General features: G+C 36.8%; 1 protein-coding gene across 2 annotated transcripts in view; it reads right to left on the bottom strand.

Moving 5' to 3' along the window:
- Window positions 1-22,300, bottom strand: part of XRCC5 (X-ray repair cross complementing 5) — a 52,916-nt gene that overhangs the window by 24,708 nt on the left and 5,908 nt on the right. The window contains exons 5-13 of one of the 2 annotated variants that reach the window (XM_075756979.1): window positions 21,302-21,424; window positions 18,214-18,402; window positions 15,188-15,302; window positions 13,329-13,467; window positions 11,152-11,264; window positions 7,695-7,757; window positions 6,879-7,016; window positions 5,388-5,478; window positions 4,002-4,135 (exon numbers count right to left, since the gene is read on the bottom strand). In XM_075756979.1, coding sequence (XP_075613094.1) covers window positions 4,002-4,135; window positions 5,388-5,478; window positions 6,879-7,016; window positions 7,695-7,757; window positions 11,152-11,264; window positions 13,329-13,467; window positions 15,188-15,302; window positions 18,214-18,402; window positions 21,302-21,424 — 1,105 coding nt within the window. The remainder of the gene's footprint in view (window positions 1-4,001; window positions 4,136-5,387; window positions 5,479-6,878; window positions 7,017-7,694; window positions 7,758-11,151; window positions 11,265-13,328; window positions 13,468-15,187; window positions 15,303-18,213; window positions 18,403-21,301; window positions 21,425-22,300) is intronic. The other variant, XM_075756978.1, reaches the window with a different exon arrangement.

The following is a 22,300-nucleotide window of genomic DNA, read 5'->3' on the forward strand; positions in this document are numbered from 1 at the left end:
CCTTATCTTGATCCACAAGCTTTTTGTTATACCTTTTCTCCCCTGTCTGGTGAACGAGGGGAGTGATAGAGTGGCTCTGGTGGGCACCTGGCCCCTAGCCAGGGTCAACCCACCACACGGAATTAGACACAAGTGTAAGGGTAACTACTGCAGTAGTAAACTAGAAATACGGCAGAGATTTGTTCCCTGTTGGCTGTCACACATAACATTAATTTAAACAAAACCAAAGCAAACAAAACCCCCCTCTAGTCATGCTGAAAAGTTGCCAATAAAGAAATATGGTTTTCCAGACCATATGCTACACATCAATACTGATGTGCTTTCATGCTGCCATTAAGATTCCAATCCATATTGGAGCATACTTTCAAAAGGAGGCAGTCATACAAGGCTACTGATTTGGAAACACTTGTAGTGATTTAAGGCATAGTTATTTTGAAAGAGAGTAAAAACGTTGCTGGAAGCTGCAGTAATGGCTCTTGTGATACAAAAAAAAATTCCAATATTGAAACACCACTAGGGGATTGAATTAAACTCACAAAGGAAAAAAACCTTAAGTCCCCCGTCATGAATGTGTTTCTCAGGCTTTTGCATCTGAAACCTCTGCATGTGCAGCTGCAAGAGCTGAGACTGAGTAGCCACAGCCTCCACTTGTTCCTGTTTTTCAAAGTGGATGATGACCTCTGAAACCTGAGATGGCAGGTACCATCAAAACTCAGGCACTAAATGGAGATGAAGTTGAACACACTTAACCTGAAGTTTCTAATCCCAAACAGACCCTTTAACCTTGCTTTCTTTTCCTTCTGTGGCCAGCAAGAACCACTCCTACCTTCACTGGCTACAAAGCAACCTACACTGCCACTGGCTTCCAGACTCACTGTTCTATTCATGTATGTTGTCACCAATGTACTACCTCCTCCTTGTTCTTCCTAATTTCCTTACATACCCAGCCTAGAGACGCAAACAGTTTTCAGGAACAGGGGTCACGCTAAGATACTGGTCAATGGATGTAATGAAGTGAGCTTTTCACATATTAATTCCATAATAAGCAGCGGCATAAATGCATGAATAGACAGGAATTTACTGCAAGAAAGCATCCTGCCTTGTTCCCTTCCATACAGCATCTAGGAACACACTTTTGCAGGAACGTATTTTAGCAAATTGATAAATCCTGCAGGAATCTGATAGTATTTAAAGCCTTAGAACATGGGAGACAGATTCAGCTATCTAAAAGATATAGTCTATACCAGTCACCTACTCACTTCCACAACTACAACTATCACGTGCTTATGATCTCCAAAACAAGAACTTTCCAAGGCTATTTTTTCATGGATTATGGAATAGACTTGGACAACTCGGCACACACTAGATCGCTAGCTTTAGGGTGGTTAAGTCTGTATGAACTGAATGCCAACACAAGCGCCTTTGAGTTCAGTTTACACCTAGTTTGTGACGATTTTAAAACAACCTTCCAACAGATCACTATGTTCAACCAAAGGTAAGATTACATCTTGCTGAAAGCCCTCACAGACTTCTGTGAGCTACCTCCTGTCCCCCTGCTGCTCTGCTTTTTGAAAGGACATCACTGTACAGTCCGACCAGTTACAAACAAGCTCAATCCTCTACAGTTGCTTGCACATGGTCAAACAAAAGCCATTACAGCATATTTAGATGCATGCTCTGCAGCTGGATCCCACAAACTATGCGATGCTGCAGGCCACCATCCCCACAAACTTTTCCCCCAGTACAGAACAATCATTGTTGAGCAATTTGTTTATTTGGCTATCAAATAAAACACATGGCATTCCCCAAATGTCCTATGTGCTTCAAATTTAGAAATATTTAAGATGAACAACTTAAACAGTGATGTTGGAAGTCTGCCACCAACAAAAGCTATGGAAGTTCACTTAGGCTTTTCTAGATGCAATGAATAAAAGTTGAAGCTCTGGATATTCCTCATCTTCCACTCCAGCAAGCATTAGCAACTTCTTTCCACCCACTCTGTCATTTCCTGATGCCTACCACTACTTCCAGAGATATAATTTAGCTTGATGTTTCTGTTTAAGTTCTGGCTCTTGTCACTTATCATTCCAAATATCTTCATGAGGCAACAGAGCAAGGAAATGAAGGGGGAGTTCATCTTTTCTTCACAGTTATTTTTCCAAACCATCTATAGGTCCTGTTCAGCCCAATCAATTTACTGGCTACATTCAAAAGACAACATGTAATTTTTCTTCACAGTTCTTAAGGAACCAGCAGTGTCACTTGGTCTAAGAGCAAAAATATTAAAATCTGGAACATGTTTGTAGCAAAGGAGAGAACAATCTTTTTGCAGCTTATATGTATTAATAGCAGTTTTGTAACCAAGACAAAAAATTGGGGCTGTGCACGGGTAAAAGAAAGCACTAGAAGGACTGGTAATTTCAGGCTTTATAAACAGCAAGCACTGTGGACAGGAACTCTATATTACCTAGTACATTGACACAGTCAAATACTTTTTTGAACCAGTAGCATTCACCCTTACAAAATCCTGTCATCCTCTAAGGAAATTGGTGAGTTAGGCAGTTATTCTCTTACAGCAGCATTTGACTCAACTGCTGGGACAACAGCATCATACTGTTTCAGAAGACAAATGGCATACCTAAAGAAACATCTTTTGTCGATAGGTGACAGCCACTGAACCAAAAGAATGCAGAATCGTATCTAGCAATACAAAAGAGGAAATTCCATCCTCCATGCGTTTAATTTACAAGCAAAACCATATTTGTTTTATAATACCCAAGCTTTACAATCCTTCCTAAAATACAAGTCATGCAGAGGTCACTCCATTTTAAGCTCTTGCCTAGCAATAACTTTCTACTGACCAAATCTTGCATTCAGTTACACACTGTCTTGTCAATATGATTGGCCGAATTTGATGGGAACACTGAGTTCTTCAGGTGTCAATCAGAGTAGGATTTGAAGACAGTGGGCTTACATGTGCTCCTGAAACATAAACATGACCTTCAGATTCTTTGCCTCTTTTGACAATAATGAGGTAGCATGGCTTTTGGAAGCTAGGGTAAGTTTTCTTAATTTAAAAAAGCATCTTCTTCCTACTTGAAACTGCAAAAATTTCATTTGGAATTGTTGAGATAGGATGAAAATGGATGCTATAATACCATTTTTTGGTCAATTTTCAGAGTGGAGTCACACACTCAGTATGTCTCCATGGCTCTGTATACAACACAATTATGCAGCTGCATAAATTGCATCGTAATTTTCCTTATTTTTGAATTTGCTGTGTCATTTTTTGAATGCTCGAATTTCCATGTACAATTAAGTCTCTCATCCTCACAGTTGCGATGACAATCTTCATGATATGAAAGGAATATAAATCAAAATGTAGACAGCTTAATACAGTAACTGCAAGAAGTGTGAACTGTTCTGCTTGCCTATAAAATGCATCAGCTCAGACACTCAAAATGAAATATTTTAAATGTCAACAATGTTAACCATTTAGTCCTGATCAAATTCATCTCAGACTGATCTGTTTTGGAACCACTGCTAGATGCAAAAATGCACAGAAAAGTGACTCTGCTCAGGATTTGATGGGATACAGAATAAGGACCTGAAGGGATCCCTGGTTTTCAGTCCATTTCTTTCTTTGCCCAGAAGCTGAAGACTGAGTCTACACCTGCATTATGATCGTGGCAGTACAGCACTGAGATACCCAAGCAAGTTCTAACTTGTCTAGTCTAGGTGCCCGTGAATATCACTGATGCTGTTGCAACCACCTCAGCACAGGTGTAGTTTCCCTTGCTTCTTGGAAAATGGAAATTTGAAGAATAAAATCTGTGTCAAGGACAACACAAAAATCACTGGCTACCCCATAGCTAAACACAAAAGAATTTACATTCCCATCTTCACATTGCAGATCTTTCCAATGTGAAAGAGAGAAAGACAGGAAAGTGAAACATCTTAACAAAAGAAGTTTTTAAAAAATGCCATATAGTTCATCTCACCTGATATAATCTCTGAAAATGAGGGTTTGGGATTTTGCTGGGCTTAAACAGGTCCTCAAAAGTTTCTCCATCATCATCTTCATAAACCAAATTCATAGAATCAATCAAAGAGTCAACAGCAGATAACTGATCCACTAATGCAGCAATTACATACAAAGAAAAATTAAATACACTTGCAGATGGATGCATTTCTTGAAACAATTTACAAATGAAGATTCACTTCATAATGTGAGATTTTGACAAAGTCATTACATGCCACAGAATACACTGCAGATATAGACGTGCCAATAACAAATATGGATAATGGACACAGTAATAAAACCCCTGCTTTATTTAAGGACTACAATATAAAGTTATAAAGCCTTTTTTCCCCCGCCCCAAGACCTCAATTATTGCTGCCTTTCTGCTTCCATTTTTCTTCTTTTTCAAGATGTTTTTATTTGCAACAGAAGGTTTATAGGCCACTTAGAAAATGAGAAGAACAGTTGGTTTGAAAAACTAAATGGCATAATATAAATTTTAAAAGTTATGACTGCAAATTAACACAGTTCACAATAGTCAACTATTGTTTTGGTAAAACAGGTTTTAGATTTGTTCTCAAAGTGCTGGTTACAAGCAAGAAAACAGAAACTGTTTCAGAAACAACTCAGCATGCTTTATATACACTGACATGCAGATGCCCATTCAGTGGATCTTATAACAAATTAAAGAAGTGGGAGTGGATTTTAAACTACATCCATTTACGCTCATTGCTGTGCAAAATTCTCAGAACAGTGAGTCAAGCTTTGTATGGCTGCATGTTCTATAGCTCTCCAAAGATGCTCTCTATCTGAATCTGGGCACCAGTAAGTGCATGCTTTAAAAAAACAACACACTACTGAAAATACACCCTTTGCCTTTGGACATTATATTAACAGCCCATTCTGCAACTGGCTACAGGACTGGGTTTGCGCAAATGGAGCTGATGCCTCCATTCTAATTCTAGCTAGCTAATCACATATTGTAGCTCCCATGAGGTTTGGCCATTTAGTCTCACAAATGAGTTCAAAGACCAAAGGATACGGAGGACTAAATCTCAGATGTCTATCATAGTGATTCCATGAGACTAATAACCCCATAACTTGAGCCAGAAGTCATTTAATAGGAAAGTTTTAAAAGACTGCCTGCAAACCTCAAGTCTGCTTAGCCTGCAACTAAGCTGGCAAAGTTTTGATACAGGCTTTACACTTCAAGATGACATAATGTATTCCCAAAGGGCTGGGTTTTTTCCCCTAAGCAAAATAATGTCAAAGCTTGTATTTTCATTGGAAAGCCAAATATTCTAGCTCTTTTAGAGTGTCTTAAAGGACAGTAGGTTACTTTGTCCAACGGCCCAGCAAATCTTACCTGTAGGAATGCATTTTTTATTGTTTCTCAAGGATGCAAATATGTACTGTCGTAAGTCTTCCATGTAGGGTAGTTGCACATAGATGAGACACTGAGCAAGACAAAAGAAGAAACAAACAACTGAGCCTCAAGTAAAAAAAAAATCTATCCCCAAGTGCCCTATCGTAAGAAAACGTCAGAAAAATTCAAAAGTCTAATATCTATGCGTATCAAAATACTCAAAATATTTATAGAGCAACACAGTTTTAAGCATAATAACATGCAGCATTATTTTGTAATACAGTGATAGCTACACTCCGTTTTGCTAAGAACTCTCAAGTCATCCGATCTCTTTTTCTTGCGCAGAGTTCCAACCAGCCAAGCTTTAAATACCCCATACATTGGCACTTTGGGAGGTTTTATCAGAGTTTACTGTGTTTCAAAGTCAAAAGTTGGTTCTGTTTTTCTAACATTCTCAGCCTGATTTTTCTTTATTTAAATACCTCCTCCAGTTCATACCACCCTAAATAATTCCTTTCCATCCTTTATGTTTATACCCTTTAAAAGTCTGAAGAATGTTAGGTCCGCCCCCACCTTCGTCACTGCTTAGCCATGCTATACATATTTAGCTCTTTCAATAGTCTCTTGTAAGATAGATCAGTGGAAACATATGCTGCAAAAATTCTGACATACTGTGTTGCTTCTGGGTCTCTCAGAATTTTTAAAAAAATTATTTCAAATGTGATTCTGCTGTGTACGGAACTTTCTCCCCCCCCCCTTAAGAAACAGATTTCATTTTTTCCTCGTTTTTTAAAATACCCTTTTCAAGTAAATAAAGGTACTGCTATCTTCCTGACTCTACATATGAATTTTAACAACAGCTTTAAATGCTGTGAGCTCCTCCCCTCAGTTGCAGTTGACTTGGAAACCTAATGACAACAGTGTAGTTGGACACACTTGAAATGCCACGCCAACTATCAAATTCAAGTTTTGCACTACCAAGCAAGTGGAAGATAAATCTGCAGTTTAAGAAAATTAAAGAATCTAGTGCAACTTTGAATTGAGAGATAGGTAGTAACAGAAATAGGTAGCAGAGAGGTAGGTACTAACACAGCAAGAAAACAGTGGTAACTTATTACATTAAGTATGTGATTACACTGTTTCTAGATACCCAAAAAATTTGAGATTTCCAGGATAATGAAACTATTACTATGTTATTGAATTAAAAATCAGTATTATTTAAATCTGTAATATAGAGGATACTAACAGAAACATATGGCATAAACTTTTCCACGTATTTTTTCCTAGGGAATTTTCTTAAAACTATTTATTACCTCCTTGTCCTAAGATTTGGTATTATGTCCTAAAATCACTCTGAAAAGCCACATTGGTTTCTTCTGGTATTATGCAACACTGCAAATTCGGGTGGTTCAAATATGGTCATTTATTAATTAGTATTTGTAAAGCATCAACACGGAGGCTCTCTACAGAAGGGTAAGAGTGAAAAATTACCTCGTATGCATCCTTAATATATGGAAATGCTACCCCAATTTGCGGGTTGCTTCTTCTGTCATAAGCATAACGCACTATAGCTACCACTTTCAACTCATCCAATGCATGAACGAGGGCAGAAAAAGCAACTGCTGCATTCTGGAGAAAAAACAAAACAAAGTCTAGAGAGTTATGCCAGTTCTTCTTAGTCTGCTGAAATACATCTTTCACAGTTAATTCAACAGCATTGATTTAGTCAAGACTAGTTCCCATTGCAGCTGTAACTGCAAAACAAGCATTTTTCATGTTCAAAAAACAAAGAAGCAGAAAGGTCAAATCTCATCATGATAGTGGATCCATTCAAAGCTGAGCAAACTTTAGATCCAGCATATTTTACCTCTTCCACTAGGTGTGGAGAGCTCTCAGAAGTATTACAAGAGTCAGAGAAAGGGATGGAAGTCAGACCCTTAAAGGAACACATCAGAGCACTACAGTGAGGTTTTTACCTCTAATATTTTAAATAATTTGGAGGTCTGTTCTAAATAACAGTGACAGGGCACACTGTTGCTCTGCATGAGAATGGACTTAAGCACCAATTCCAGGTTCCCCATGACCTTGCACAAACATAGTATTCACCAGTTTCTCATTATTCATGAGAGATGGTATTCATTTGGGGTCTAATCCAACTTTTCATCCTAATGAGCAATGGAACAAGACTTCTGTAAGCTGCATTAAGAACGTTTTATTAACACAGAAAGAAGGGACAATTTCAAGTGCCACTACTATTTTCTATTCCACAGCAAAACACCTTCAGAATTAAATTTCAGTTCACCTTACCTCATCATCTTTTGCTGCAAAGACCTTCAGAACCTGGTTACCCATGTAGTAATGCCTCTGGATCTACAGATTTAAATGGTCAAGAGTTAGTCTGATCTAAAACAAACATCATTAAAGTGACTGGACCAATTAAATTATGAAACAAGTAACACACTACTCAAGTGAGAAGCCACAAAACATAATTATTGTGTTAAAGCCCTGTATGTGTTTCATGTCTCAATTTATCACTCAATATGGATATTCAGTCATATTGGGCAGGATATTCTCATACCTACCTACTGATGGGCAGGAATGAAAGACTACAATACGAGTCTGTTAAGAGTCTGAAGAATAGTGCAGTAATTCAAAAGTCAGTGTGGAAAACCACACTAGTTAGCAAAAGACCTAAACCTAACTGATACCACTTCTATGCTATTAAATTTTCCTAGCAAAGACATGTCAAAAAGGAGCTGAAAAAAGTCACATTCTTAATTAATAAAGCTACTTCAACAGCAACCTGGAGTATATACAGCCGTATTGGCAAAGAAGCAGTTCTGCTAGCAGAGGAGTTTATGCTGTTCATGAACATGGCTGACCCCAAAAAAACCCAAGCAACCAGTTTCATTATGGGGCATTGCTGGTATAGCCGGAACTACAGAGGCTAAGACACACACCTGGAAAAACATTGCAATAGTGGAAAACCTGTCAAAGACTGCACTCTACTATGAATATTGGTTAAAGTGACCTTTCTTTGTTAAAGAAAAGTCTCTTCAAATTACACTGTCTCCAAACTAACCTGGAGTTTCCTTATTTAGCAAATTACCATAATGCTGTTGAAGTCAGTGACAACTCACACCAGAGCAGATCTGTTTAATGTATTACAGCACAACTCTTCAACTCAGATTATTCTACCTGCAATTATTCTTTGCTGTTCTGCCTTTAAAAGCTCAGGAAATTTTATATTCAGTATAGTATAAATATCTAGATGTGTATCACTACACCTGTTTTGGTTTGCAAAAAAAAAGGTCCCTTTGTAATATTTTCAAGTATTATTTCTTGATTTACATGGCATTGCTTATAAATTAAAAATCAAAGTGTAAGCGGCCTCTGATCTTCTTTCCTGAGGGATGTGAATAACTCAGAAAAATAATATGAGGTGGTTCTACGGTTCTATTCCTTCTTTAATTATGTATTTGGAGCTGTTCCAGTTTCTCTAGTTAATAATAAATTATCTTTTCTCCAAAGTTTTTAAAAGAAACAATTTAATGTAAAACATATATTTGAATAGTGTCAGTATTATGATTCTAAACAATAAAATTCAGGAGTCAAAACATAAGGAAATTTTCAACATGGGTCTTGAAAATTCCAGCTGTAGTTGAAAACTTCCTGATATCTTTATCTACAAAGTGTAATTTTAATCCTGCAATCACACCTGAATAATTTTATTCCACTGAGATCTATGCAACTACTACTGGGCATAATTACTCACACTCCTAGTTACAGGATTAGAGCACACTAAGATGTAATTCCCATTCGCTATGAAATCCACAGACGAGAGAAGCACATCGAAAACTATCAAAAGCAATAAATATTTTGTGCATTGAAAAAATATAAACTCAATTTGTTAATTCTTTGAGGCATATTTATGTGAATCAGAAGTATTCCTACAAGTAATTATATTCCTACAATTAATTATTAACTATGTATTTTAAGGTATTACCACACTATCTGACCAATGGTGGCAAAAAAATTGCATGTGAAATAACAGTTCACTTGAGAAGCATTGTGCTCCCGTACCTGTTTTCCTCATAGTTTCTGTTTTCAATAAAAGTCAGACTCCAAGTCAAAATAGGCCAGCCGCCAGCATAAGAAAACGCTGCACATGGTGAAATACATCTTACAGAATTAAATGAAGTCAGTAAGACTCAGCTGTAGGCTAATAACGTGTGAAAAGATGCAAGAAATTGTCTCATTGAAACACTGGGCTCAGGCACATTTCTGTTGTTAGACCCAGTTTCTGGTAGAGGATTTAGCAGTCCCTAACATCTCTCTGCCCTGGCCAATTTAGGGCATATAAGCTCAAGCATGATATGTTTCCTCAATCAATCACTTTCAATATACAAGCTCCCGTGCTACTTAACAACCTTATGTTCTGAATGTCCTCAAGGAGCAACCAGGTTACAGTTCCCATTTAGGCCAGCTTCTCATTTCAATAAATCAACGTAACTTCCTGGCTCCTCAGTTAATAATATGCTTTGGACCACCACACTGCAGCAGCCTTAGGGCATATCTAGCAACATGCAGGGGTCTCTGTGTCACCTGTACTATAAAGTAAAAATATGTTTAGTTACATCCATTTGGGAGTAAGCCTCCACAGATGCTTCCTATTTCATTCGCATTTTTCTTTCCATCATATAAGTAACAATTCCTCAGCCTTTGTCAAGGGTTCTATTTTGTTCAGGCAGTGAGACATTTCAAGGAAGAGCAGGAGGGCTGAGAGCTTTCAGAACAAAAGGTACAGAGCTGCACTACAATTTCCTTTCAGTTTCGAGTGGTGAAGGGGACTGGGCGCAGTCCAAGAAGAGTAAAGTTTTGGTCGCTCTGAAATATCCCAAAGAAAAAGCAGGAGCAATTTAACATTTCTAGTTATTACTGGTGCTCACATCTCTGTACTTTCTCCCCATGTGTCCCGCTTCAAGAAGGGTTCATTAAGCCTTTTCCTAAGGCTTTCCTAACGCTTAAGTCCTGAATTTTCTGCAGGAAATCACCTTGTGCTGAATAGCTTTCATTAAGGTACTTGCTCAACGTAAGTTTCTTACAACGTCCAGGTAAAACGAATGGTAAAGTTAATACCACAAGTACAGATAGATGCACACAAACACCAAGCATCTCATTGAAATATGGAGAGTTTGAATGATGTTATCTTCATCTAACTTCTATGAAGTCTTTGCTACATTTAGTTTTTGTTACAGTAGAAATAAGAAGCAAGTCACAGTTCACAAACTAATCCTTATGGAAATGAGAATGAATGCAAACAGTTCACAGGCTTTCCTTAACAGGTCTTTAATGTTGAGGGGGAGGCTTCTTCTGTTAAAAAGAAGCCCAAAAGGGCTTCTGCACGACCTGAACAGAAGAGAGACCATCTTCTGTTGCAGACCTGCAAACTATTTAAGTTTGCGAGATGTAATGGGACTACAATATCCCTGTCTCCACTTTGCAGAGATACAGACAGTTCAGTGGCTCTCGCTCCACCTGAGGGCCCAATGGCCACATTTTTGAGCTTCTCTCCTACACAAGACTACGGACTGTTTACATGTACTAGAATCAGCAAATCAGTCGCTCCTATATACCTGACTGCAGATGCCCCACTCCCAATACTGGAACCTAGTACAACAGCACAACTTTAGTCAATTCAAACTGAAATCAATCATATTGAACAACCCAGGAATTTGAATGGGAAAAAAGTTTAGTACTGTACCTGAGAGGATCTGCTGAACCCTAAAACAGAAAAACATTTTGCTTCTGTTTTGTATTTCATTTGCTCTTCATCTTCCTTGGAAAAAGGGACTATATCACACCCATAGCGAAACCCTGGAGAATAAGAGAAGAGCATCTGGTAAACATATGGGCCTACAATTCTAACACCGAAATTAGATCTCTAAATATTTTAACAATGCATACATGCCCCACAGCTACACTCCACTCAAATTACTTTCCCTGTTAACAAAAAAACCCACACGCCCCATAGACACCTTGTGTACTTCACGAACAGCAGTTGCACTCCTTGTACACCATTTTATGTAACACAGCTACCCTCATAAGGAGCAGGAAAAAAATAAGGCAACTGAACATCTTGCCTAAAGTTATGCTCACAGAATAGATTTAAGCAAATCAGGATAGATTTCAGCAAATGGACTACAACACTCCCTGCAAATGTAACACAAAACCCACCAAACATACTGCAAATCAGAGACAGGAAACGACACCAGAAGGGATTCAGAATACAAAATATGTTAATAGTGGAAGCAAGAGACACCCTCATGTGCAACAGAACACCAAAACACTCTTGTATGCACAAGTGGTCTTTCTATACATGTCTGTGTTTTACTTCCCATGCCTTACGTTACAGGGATATCTGCACAAAATAGGAAGCTGTTAGTTTCTCAGAGGTATCATCTGTTCTAACTGCTTATTCCCCCACCTCAAGCTACAATATCCTCCCTGTAACATCAGCATTTTATTATACTGTCACAGAATAAGGATGATATCCTCAGGTGCAAAGAAAGCAGAAGGAACAGAAATAAATCCCTGGATGAAAAAACCTATATGCAGATATGTTTTCCTGGAAACTGAAAAGCAAACACACACACACAGAATGAAAGAAATTTCAGTATGAGTGTTTCAAATGCAAAATATTGTCTAATTATGACATTCTTCAAAATGTCCACAAAAGTCCGTGAGGCATCAGAAGCTCTTTAACTGTAAGAAATATCACAGCATTGATAGAGAAATTTTTGGTCTCTTTTGTTCACATTGAACTGTTCATTTATTTTTACTAGTATCCCGCAACCACTCACCAACTTAGGCAGTCACAACATTGGTAGAGAACGGTCACAAATACCTCAAAATATATTCACTATAAAAAGTGGAATTTTTTTTTATTTTACTAAAAGTTTTGAAGTTTTAAAACGTAAAGAGATTATTTGCTTTTACCTACAATTTCTGTTTAAAGAAACAAAAAAAAAAAATCACACCATTGCTGGGATATTTTTACCTGCTACAAAACACATTCAATTGTAGCAATTGAAAGAGGTTAAATAAAAAAAATACAGTATTTATCTTAATTTTCCAATTTTATTCAATAGCACTTTCTATACTATATCTGAATAGTTCTGCCCTTTATAGTTAATACACTTGCCCTACTTGATTGAAATCAATCATGTTAAACAACCCAGGAATTTGAATGGGAAAAAGCAAAGGAAAGAAAAAAGTTAGTAACAAAATATATCTATACAACTGCAAAAAATTAAACTTATTTGCTTAACTCCATTTTTAAAAAGTAGACTATTTCATGCTGTTTCTGAGGCCTGTAGTCTTCTAAGGAATTTAATCCACTCAGAAGCTGAAAGTTATAAAAGTATTCTGCGTACCACTACTTCAGATTGAACCTGTTGTGGAATTTAAACAGCAAAGCTAATAGAATCTTGAACACTAAACCTTCCTTTAATGGTTTCATCATCCCAATTGCAGCATATCTAGAGCTGTTTCTTATCTAGAAAAAACAGTGTTATGAAAGTATTCATGTTATCACAGTACAACTGAAGATTCAAAAACAGAATAGAGGTAGCAGCACTACTCACTACAGAACTGAGGTGTTGTCTTCAACAGAATACAGTTTAGCAAGCTGCAGTGCCTTCCAAGTTCCACCTGGTGGTATTATTATTATTCCTATTACCAGCAAAAGTAAGAATTTTAAAGATATGTGAAGACAAAGAGCCTCACATAACAGTCTCTGTGTTCCATCAGCTTACGGAGCTTACATTCTAAGATCACAGCTAGGCTTCAAAGTATAAAACTAAAAAAGCATGTAGGTGATTTAAGAGTACAAGCCATTATCTTTGGTTTGTCTTCAGGCTGCACATGAAGAAGTCATACCTTGAATAGTATCATCTTTCTGAACCTCTGTCTCGTCATCATCATTCAAGCAGTAAACAGTTTCTTTTTGCACATCATCTTTTCTGAGGGTTTTAGCATCCACAACTGTCCAATTTTTTTTCACCTTCTCTTCTGTGACCTTTATATTGGAATTCAAAGAAAAGGAACATTTAACATTTCAGTGGGATCCAGAGTGCTTACTAGAACACGCAAAAAATTCTTAGACCAAGTGCTGCATTATTTAGCCAATAAGAGATTGGTAATAACAGCCCCAAATATACATCTCTGACTGCTACCACAGTGCTTTCAACACACTGTTTCATCTGTATGAGACTTAACACCTGAACTATAACATACTGACTGCATACTTGTCTTGGTTATTCATTGAGGTCATGGGCTAAGTCATTTGTAGAAGTCTTTTTAGTCACAGGGTAACATGTAACTTGCTTGCTACATATTTTACTTCCTCCACCTACATAAACACTTTTGATAAAGCATTAAGATGTATGTTAAAGATAAAAGAAGACTCAATGCTCATTCAGCTTGTTTGCCCAAGTTTTGCATCAGGCTTACTACACTACAGGATAAAAATACCCTATGTTAGTTACTGAAGCTTCCCCAAAAGGCAGAAAAAGATCCCAGCTACATTATGGGACTGGGAGGGGAAAGAAGCAATAGATATCTGCAATGAGTATTTCTCAACTACAGGGAAACAAAAATGCCACCTTTTCTCTCTACTTAAGTGAAATTGATGATGCCTAGTGAATGAGAAGAAAAATGGAGAACTGGGCAGAAAACAGAAAAAAGACAGAATCAATTACATCAGTATTGTAAGTCTATTCCTAGCTCTGATCCAACTGCTGTATGACCTCGGGCTAGCAATTCGGCTCATGTTGCTTATTCTCACAAGCTTCATTTATTTTGCGTGTAAACACCTTTGGGAGGGGACTCTCACTGCGTATTTGTACAGGTCTGGCACAATATCCTAACAAAAAAAATTATGAATAAGTATAAATAGAAAGCTGGCAGCAGATATCTCTTTCAAGGCTAGTATGCCTATCTCTCAGAAAACAAATATATTTCAACTTCATAATACATCTTCCTGAAACCTTGCAATATTGGCCAGATTCTTAGTCTTGGGTTCACATAACAAACCAATTAGTTTCCATCTCACCAGATTCATCAATACTGCCACTCTATATAGTTATCTATTAATTATTCGATAACTGGAATTTTGCACATTTTCTGTGTTTAAATACACTTACTCCTTCCTAGCACTGTGTGAAGGACCCATGCAAACTTTAAGGGAAACAGACTGTGCACAAGCTCTGCCAAACAGTATAAAGCAAACAAGCTGAAAAAATATACCTTTTTTTCCCTAGTCTGAAATAACAAGAGATGCAATTTGAAACAATAGCTGATAAAACATTTACACCCACCATCTTACATACACATGTGCACAATTCCTCTCTCATGCCTAGGGCTTAAGAAATATATATTAAGTCTCGTTGAGCTGCAGACACATCACTGTCACGAAATGGAAAGCTTCACACAAGCACAGCATTCTTAATCAGGTTCATCAACTTCAATACCATTAAGTGTCACAGTGTAGATAGCAATTACTTCTATTTCTGTACATTGTGAATTTTAGTTCTTTAACATGTGTACAATAGGGTGAAGTTGGAGTTGCTGTGGGAACCACAGTTTTACATATACTGGCTTCTATGCTCATAAAATCTCTACCATAATTATTTTGGATGTTGTTTTATCTTTTATTTTCTTAGCTTTAAGGAAAAAAACATGCAGCTGCACTTACCTGCTGCCAAAATACACTAAAACATACGATTTTATGAACTTACTGATTTGTAGGCCAGAATCCTTATAGACAAATTAGAACCAATAGTGAGCTGGCAGGGCCAAGCAAAAGGTCTTCTTTCTATTTTCTTAAACATTGAGAGACGCTCCAGGCTCTCTCTAAATGAAGGAATCGGGAAAACAGAAGTGAACTCTGGTGAACTGTAATAAAATATTACAGACAATACACTCTCTTCAAGGAGATGCAGGAGTCCAATTGTTTCAGCTTAGACTACATAAAGCATTGGAAAATAAGCTGTATGAATAATCTTGTCATTAACTACTGTCAGAAAAGAGAATGAAAAAAGAGGCGGTACAGTTGATTATTCCTATCTTGAGCCTTTGTGATGGTGTGACATTAGGGCTTAAAGACAGTATGTCTTTATGTGATGAAACTACACAATTGCTTATCAAGCATTTTATATTCATCTGTGCTCACCCAATTAGGGCATATAATTAACTGAACAACCTAAATTAGAAAAGGCTTCTCTAAGTGGTAAAATGTTTTCTGCAGTGGAGGTGAAGAAATAAAGAATCCAGTTTCAATTAACAGGATTTTGTTTGTGTGGTAATTAACTTTTGACAGTTGGTTTGGTTTTTTTTATACAGCACTAATGAAGTTGTCATTTTCAGGGCATTCTGTTAGAGTGAAACAAGTTACTTTGAGTATTTCTAGCCTAAACAGAATATAGGCAAATTCATAAAACACAAAAAAAAGATCTATAATGATTTGATACTAAAGAGTGTTAACTCAATTACACAACTTTAAGCAACGGAGTCCAAAAATTAAAAATTGACAGTAAAAGTAATTTATAAAATATTATTGTGAAATCAAATAGACTTGTACCCCAGAACAGCTTTCAGCCAATACAAACTGTATCAGCTATTTTGCTATAAAATTCCCATGCAGAGAAAGCATTTTTTTTTTAATTGCATGATGAAGGAAAGATAAACTAGTATTGACCTCACCTTTTTTCACATGATCATAAAACCCAAAATCTACCTCTCGATTAAAGCAGTTGTCTGGCAGAAATTAAGATCCTAAAAACATTAGTACAGAATTCAACTTGGTATTCTACTTTTTGACTTTAAGATGAGCAGGGTTTTTTTGAAAATTCTAACAGAAGCACAGTGAAAGGAGAAAATGCACTGGGATTTTTATAATGAGATAAACATTGTATTTACTTTTTAAATTTTTTTTCCTTGGGAAAAGGAAGGAAGGGAGGAAAAATTAATTTTTCTGGTAATAAAGACATCCATATAGGATTTTTAAAAAGAACCTGTTACTACATCATTATAACTACTGCAACACATACATTCAAGGATGAATGAGATCAAATACCTAAGTGTCAAATGCCTAAAAATGTCATTTAAGCTCAATTAACTCTACCCTTTAATTTATTATATTTATAGAAGAAAAATGTTCCCTGTTATCAAAAAAAAGACTCAGCCAATAAAAACCTAGTAAAAGCACATTTCAACTTGTATTTTAAAAACATGTCTCTTCTCCTCTGCTCCCTAGTCCCTTCCTCCAAATGCAGAGGCAACAGAAGTACCTCCCATCCAACAGTTAGAATATCAAACCCTAAAACAATACAAAAAAATTTTCTCACTTTCCTGGCATGACTGATTTATTTTCACAAGACTTGAAATATTTTACCAGCAGGAATAATGAATATAGGAAAATTGAGAGTGTATCTGAGTTGGTAAATTATTACAACAGATTTGAAAGACTAACTTCTTAAAGCTTGATAAGCAACTTAACTGTATCTAACACCTCACATACTCTTAAACAACTAAAGCTTTAATCCATTAGCCAAATGCCTATTTAACCGAAGATTTTGGATTTCCCCTGAAAGCATGGCACAAAGACAGATAATAAAGTAGCAAGAGACTGCAATAAAAAAAATATAAAGAAAGGGCCAAGCGACATAGTAGCTTCATGCATATGGATTATCCTAAAGGATAAATGGGCCCAGAAAGATACTGCTTTTCTGTGCAGTCTTTTGATGCAATGACAAAGCCTGCTTTTTTTCCTAGAGACTCAGACTGCTCTGTTGACTAGCATGGAATACATACACAGTGATACATGCTTCTTCACTAATCCATACTAATGCTCAAATAACAGTTTAACTGGCTGCTGAGGTGCAAAGCAGATCGGTTGGGCAGGGTGAGGGAAAGAAATCCCACAAATAAAATGATGAATAATGACATGCAAACCTCATCTAAAAATTACAATTGATAATCACATGACAGCTATGGTCTACTAATTTTCCTGAAAAACACATTGTCTAAAAGATCACACTTCATAATTGCAGAATAGAACCACTGAGACAATAAAATCAGACTTTTAAGGTTCATAGATGCATTTTCCTTGTTTCCCAAATGAGGCAACACCTATGTGGAAAAGTCTTGGATAGATCATTAACTGCAGCTTTTCAGAGACACACGTATATTTTTATTCTCTCATTGGGGAAACATAAAGTGAAAAATCATCTTTCAATTCTTGCATTAGGAATGCTACTATAAAAGTACCTTGTTTGGTGCTGTGGCACAGTAATCCATGATTAAAGAGCAGGATTCAAACAACATTAATCAAAACATTTGTGTGAGTTTGATAAACTAGCAAGCTAAAAGAAGTCTGAGACCAAGGAACAAAGGCTACCATTAAATGCAAATGACCTGCACTGTCACAAATTCCAACTCTCTCCAAATCATGCCTTTGAAATCTCATTTATAGAAACATTCCCCCCCAAAATCCACCAACACTAAAGATGAAAGAAAACTGATTTTTTTTCTTTAAATACAGATATAGAAAATTAATTTGCCACTGAAATCTGCAAGCTTTTCTACCTATTCTAAAGCCACTGAAGAAGCTGATTGAAATGGAGTGAGTGTACAATAGTTATAAAATCCACTGACTTCAGTGAAACTGGAAGCCAAGTGACCGATTACCTAATCCACTTCATCTTTTGGGGAAGAAATAAGAAAGTAAATTTACAGTGTGATAAAGAAGATTAGCCAAGTTTACCTGAAAGTATAAATTTCTTCCAGCCCTCCTTCTTCATCCAAAGTATGCATCAGTTTCCTCACCACATCAATGCCTGCCTTCTGTTGCTCAGTTAAACCCTTTCTTGGAAGAGAGTTTCTGTGCGTTTGAGAATGCACACTGGCACTTATATCTCCACCTCCATCATCAACATCCACTGGAAATGGCAGACTAAGAACACAAGCAGAAGCAGTTAGTTTGACTTTCTTCTTAATTAAAATAACCAACCAAAAACAAAACAAAAATTATATCAGGATCAACAATTTCTATCTAGCTGCAGTCAGACGTATAAAGAGCTGCATGGCTTGCAAAACACATGAAGTAGTATTTCAGGATAACTTGGCATTGGTAACATCTTGACCAGAGTGCTGCATGAGTTCTGGGCATCGTACGTCGATAAAGATGTCCGCATACAGGAAGGGAGTAAAGACAATGATGATTAGAAAACAAGATCTATGAAAAAAGACTGAGCAAAATAAAGCCCGTGGAGAACAGAGTCAGAGGGCAAGACAGTCTTAAATGTAAAAGGCTGTTGCAGAAAGGAAGGGAACAATTGGTTCTTCATATTCAGCCTGCACTCAAATTACATCATGGAGTCAGGTCAGATATTCAAAAAACTGATAGAGGCACTTCAAATCATAATCTCTAAAACCAAGTGCCTGAGGAGATAAGAGTCTCCATCACTGGAAATTGTTTTTGTAAAGATTAGACAAACACCACTCAGCAGTGACATACATACAACTAACCCAGTCTGAAGCAGGGGATTGCTCTAGATGACTTATTAAAGGCCATTCCAGGCCTATGATTCTGTATCGGCTCCAAATGCCAGCAAATGGGACTTTCTCTGCAGTAGGGCTATTAGGTATTTCTAGAACAAATGTTACTCTTTGAGATTTTAATAGCTTACAACACCAGGTGAATTTCTGACTGAAGATGTCACATTTTCCTGCACTTCAAAAATAAGATTTAAAAATTTAGCTAGGGGTTATAGATAAAATGATTTTGCTGCTCTTCAGAATCTAACAGTTAACTAAGTATAATAACCACAGAAAAGAGAGATGTGCAAGATCCTCTACTCTGTGCCCCTGACAATGCCTGCAGATTTTTCAAATCTTTTGTCTGATCCAATTTTGAATGAACCACATGATACCTTTTACCACATTTCCACAAAGTAAAAGAATTTTAGAATTGTATTATGTTTTCAAAAAAGTAGCCTACAGATCTCAACCTTACTTTTCACCTCATTAGTTCTCACTAAAATTATCTGTGGAGCAACATATAATAAGCAGAGTTAACAATATGCACAAATACAGCAGAATTAAAGATCAAACTTCAGCAAAGTGTTTGGTACCCTTTTAGGACACAGCATCCACTGACAAATAGAGAAACTGTATTTTAAAGCTGTTATGAGAACAGAAAGCTTCAAACCTCTGATATATAAAAGTTAGATTACTTTCATTATAGTGCTTAGAGACTCCTGTGATGAGAGCTGTATAATATTCAAAGCTACAGAGTGCTCAGCATGTGCTTGGCACTTGGTAACAGGGAGGAAAAGCAACTATCTGCCACAAGTTACAACCTAATCAATAAACAGGGTGTAAGAGATGGAAGCATGGGTTATAAAAAAAAGACAAGGTTTAGTGAGAAATTATTTTTAAACCAGTATCCTGAGTATTTTACATTTGTACATGTATTTCTCAAAGCGTCGTTTGCTCATGTGGCTGGAAGACAGGGTGTAAATCTGCAGCTAATCCTTTAACAGGAAATTTCCCTAGTGCTTCTATTAGCCATGGGGCTTTTCCTTTGCTACGTTACAGACAAAGAAAATGTAGAAAAGTATCAGAAATCTCACAGAATAAAACTGCAACCTTAACTTGTGGTGGTAGCATCTGTGCTAGTTTGCACAGCAAACTACAGGTATGGAGACAAGGTAGCAGGGGCTAAATACCAGGTCTCTGAAAGATGCACTCTGGCTGGCAGCATGTACTGAGGTTCATAGTCTTGTGTTTTCACTGCCTCCAGTGCCAACAATAGCTCAAATGAGCTAGAAGGGACATGTCAAGGCATGTTGCAAGCATACCTTCTTTTGCTGCATAGACAGAACCTGAGAGTAGTCTGACATTTTTACATTCAGTGTCTCCCAAGCATAGCCAAAAAAGATTTTTTTTTGTGGAGGACCAGCCCTGATTTTCAGTCACGCTTTCCTACTTAACCCCTCTGTTATCTTACAGGTGGGTCTGCAAATGGCTTTATTGAATTTAACAAGTTCACAACATTGCTCCTTACAGATTGCTGGATCTAGGTGAAAGTAAATATTAAAATGGTCAAAAGTAAAACTGCGAGTTCAACTTTCTCCTGTGAAACTACTTGTTATAAACAGCAAACATTAACATTCACACAAAGTTTTGCTTTTAAATAAATTCCTACTAAGAGGCCTATATCTTCCTACGTTACCATCAGGTGCAACAATTAATACAGATCTTGGCACCACCATTGATTCTTCAGATCAATGTCTATACCTATACCAAGACAGCCAAGGGATTCCTGCCATAACAGTTAAGGCGATGCTTCCATTTTCCAAGCCCACCACTGTGACTACAACCCTTCTCTTCAGACTTGCTTTTCTACTGACACCAGAATGGGGCAATAAACATCTGCAACACTACCTCATTATTTCTTCACAGTAAATCCCTTACCTAAAAGGATGTAGGATGCTGCTGTCACAAAACCAGTTTCTGAAGCTATTTCTGGCTCATTGTTTCCCACTTCTAAAATGGGAGACAAAAGATCTATATAAGCAGACACTTTGGCTCTAAGCTATAAGCTTAGCTGGAGAAGAAGCCATCCTCTTAACGTGTATTTGCACATCACTTAATCAAGGGGACTTGGTTCATAACTGGACTTCATGGCATGTGTAATTGATAGAAGTATAACAATCATATTACATACTGGTACACCTCCATAGAAACAATACATCAGATCATCAGCTCCTTCAAGATCATTATTAAGAAAGAATAATAATTTCCCCTTCAAAAATGGCATAGTGTATAACAGCCACTTCCATACTTACAAAAACTGAAGTGAAATTCCTGTTTTCTTCAAGTTAGCAATGATAATTTCCAGCTGATCCTCACTGACAGGACTACTAAGGTCTGTAAACAGTTCAATGTGTCTCTTCTCATATTTCTTTCCTCTTAAAATACAAAAAGAACATTTACATATACCAGAAATATTATCTGTAAGACCTTTTTCTAATTCTTCCCTTACAAAATTGAAGCTTTACCAAAGTAATATACTTGTAAAAAAAGAAAAAGGCAAACCAACCTACTTGGTAGAAGTTGTTCTATCATTGGTCATATTATTTACGGTAAGTTTTTATCTTTATATGATTCCCCCTACTCACTCCTACCCCCTAAAATTAAGGGCTCTAGCCCTGTCACCGTATAAATCACTAAATACATCTAAACAAATGGAATTCAGCCAATTTTCATCAATGTAGATAAAATGCTAATAAAATATGTTGGGTTGTTTATTGATTGTACTGGATATTTCCTTGGCAGCTGTCTGCCCCTGTAAAAACAGAAAATGTATTTTAAATTACTGTTGCTGGTTGGGGTTCTATTTTAGTAAGCTAATTCAGTCAATTCATTAGACAAGATGGACTTTAAAGCCCACTTAATACACTAAGAAGTAGTAACATTAAACATCAGAAAGTTCTGCCAGCTAAAGAACAAAATTCAGTTAAACTGATACAGTTTTTATCTGGATAGGCCAAGCATAAGGGTGTTTTTCTTAATTTTTACCTGATGGTATTTTCTCAACTGAAGGTAAACTCCGTATCAAAGGGTTTGGTGCATACAAGCACCTTACCCACAAGATAAGAGAAGCAGTTGCTCTGTAGGTATTCAAGGTTATACTGCCCTAAATACAGTGATTTTAATTCACAACTCAGTTTTAACCATTAAATTGATACAACTTTCCACACTGATTAGACTTTATTCAAAAAAATACAAATTGCATCACCAAGTCTAGTTTCTGCATTGACAATTAGATCCTATAATCTTTTTAA

The sequence above is a fragment of the Balearica regulorum genome, chromosome 6 (assembly GCF_011004875.1).
Source record: "Balearica regulorum gibbericeps isolate bBalReg1 chromosome 6, bBalReg1.pri, whole genome shotgun sequence".
Lineage (NCBI taxonomy): Eukaryota > Metazoa > Chordata > Aves > Gruiformes > Gruidae > Balearica > Balearica regulorum.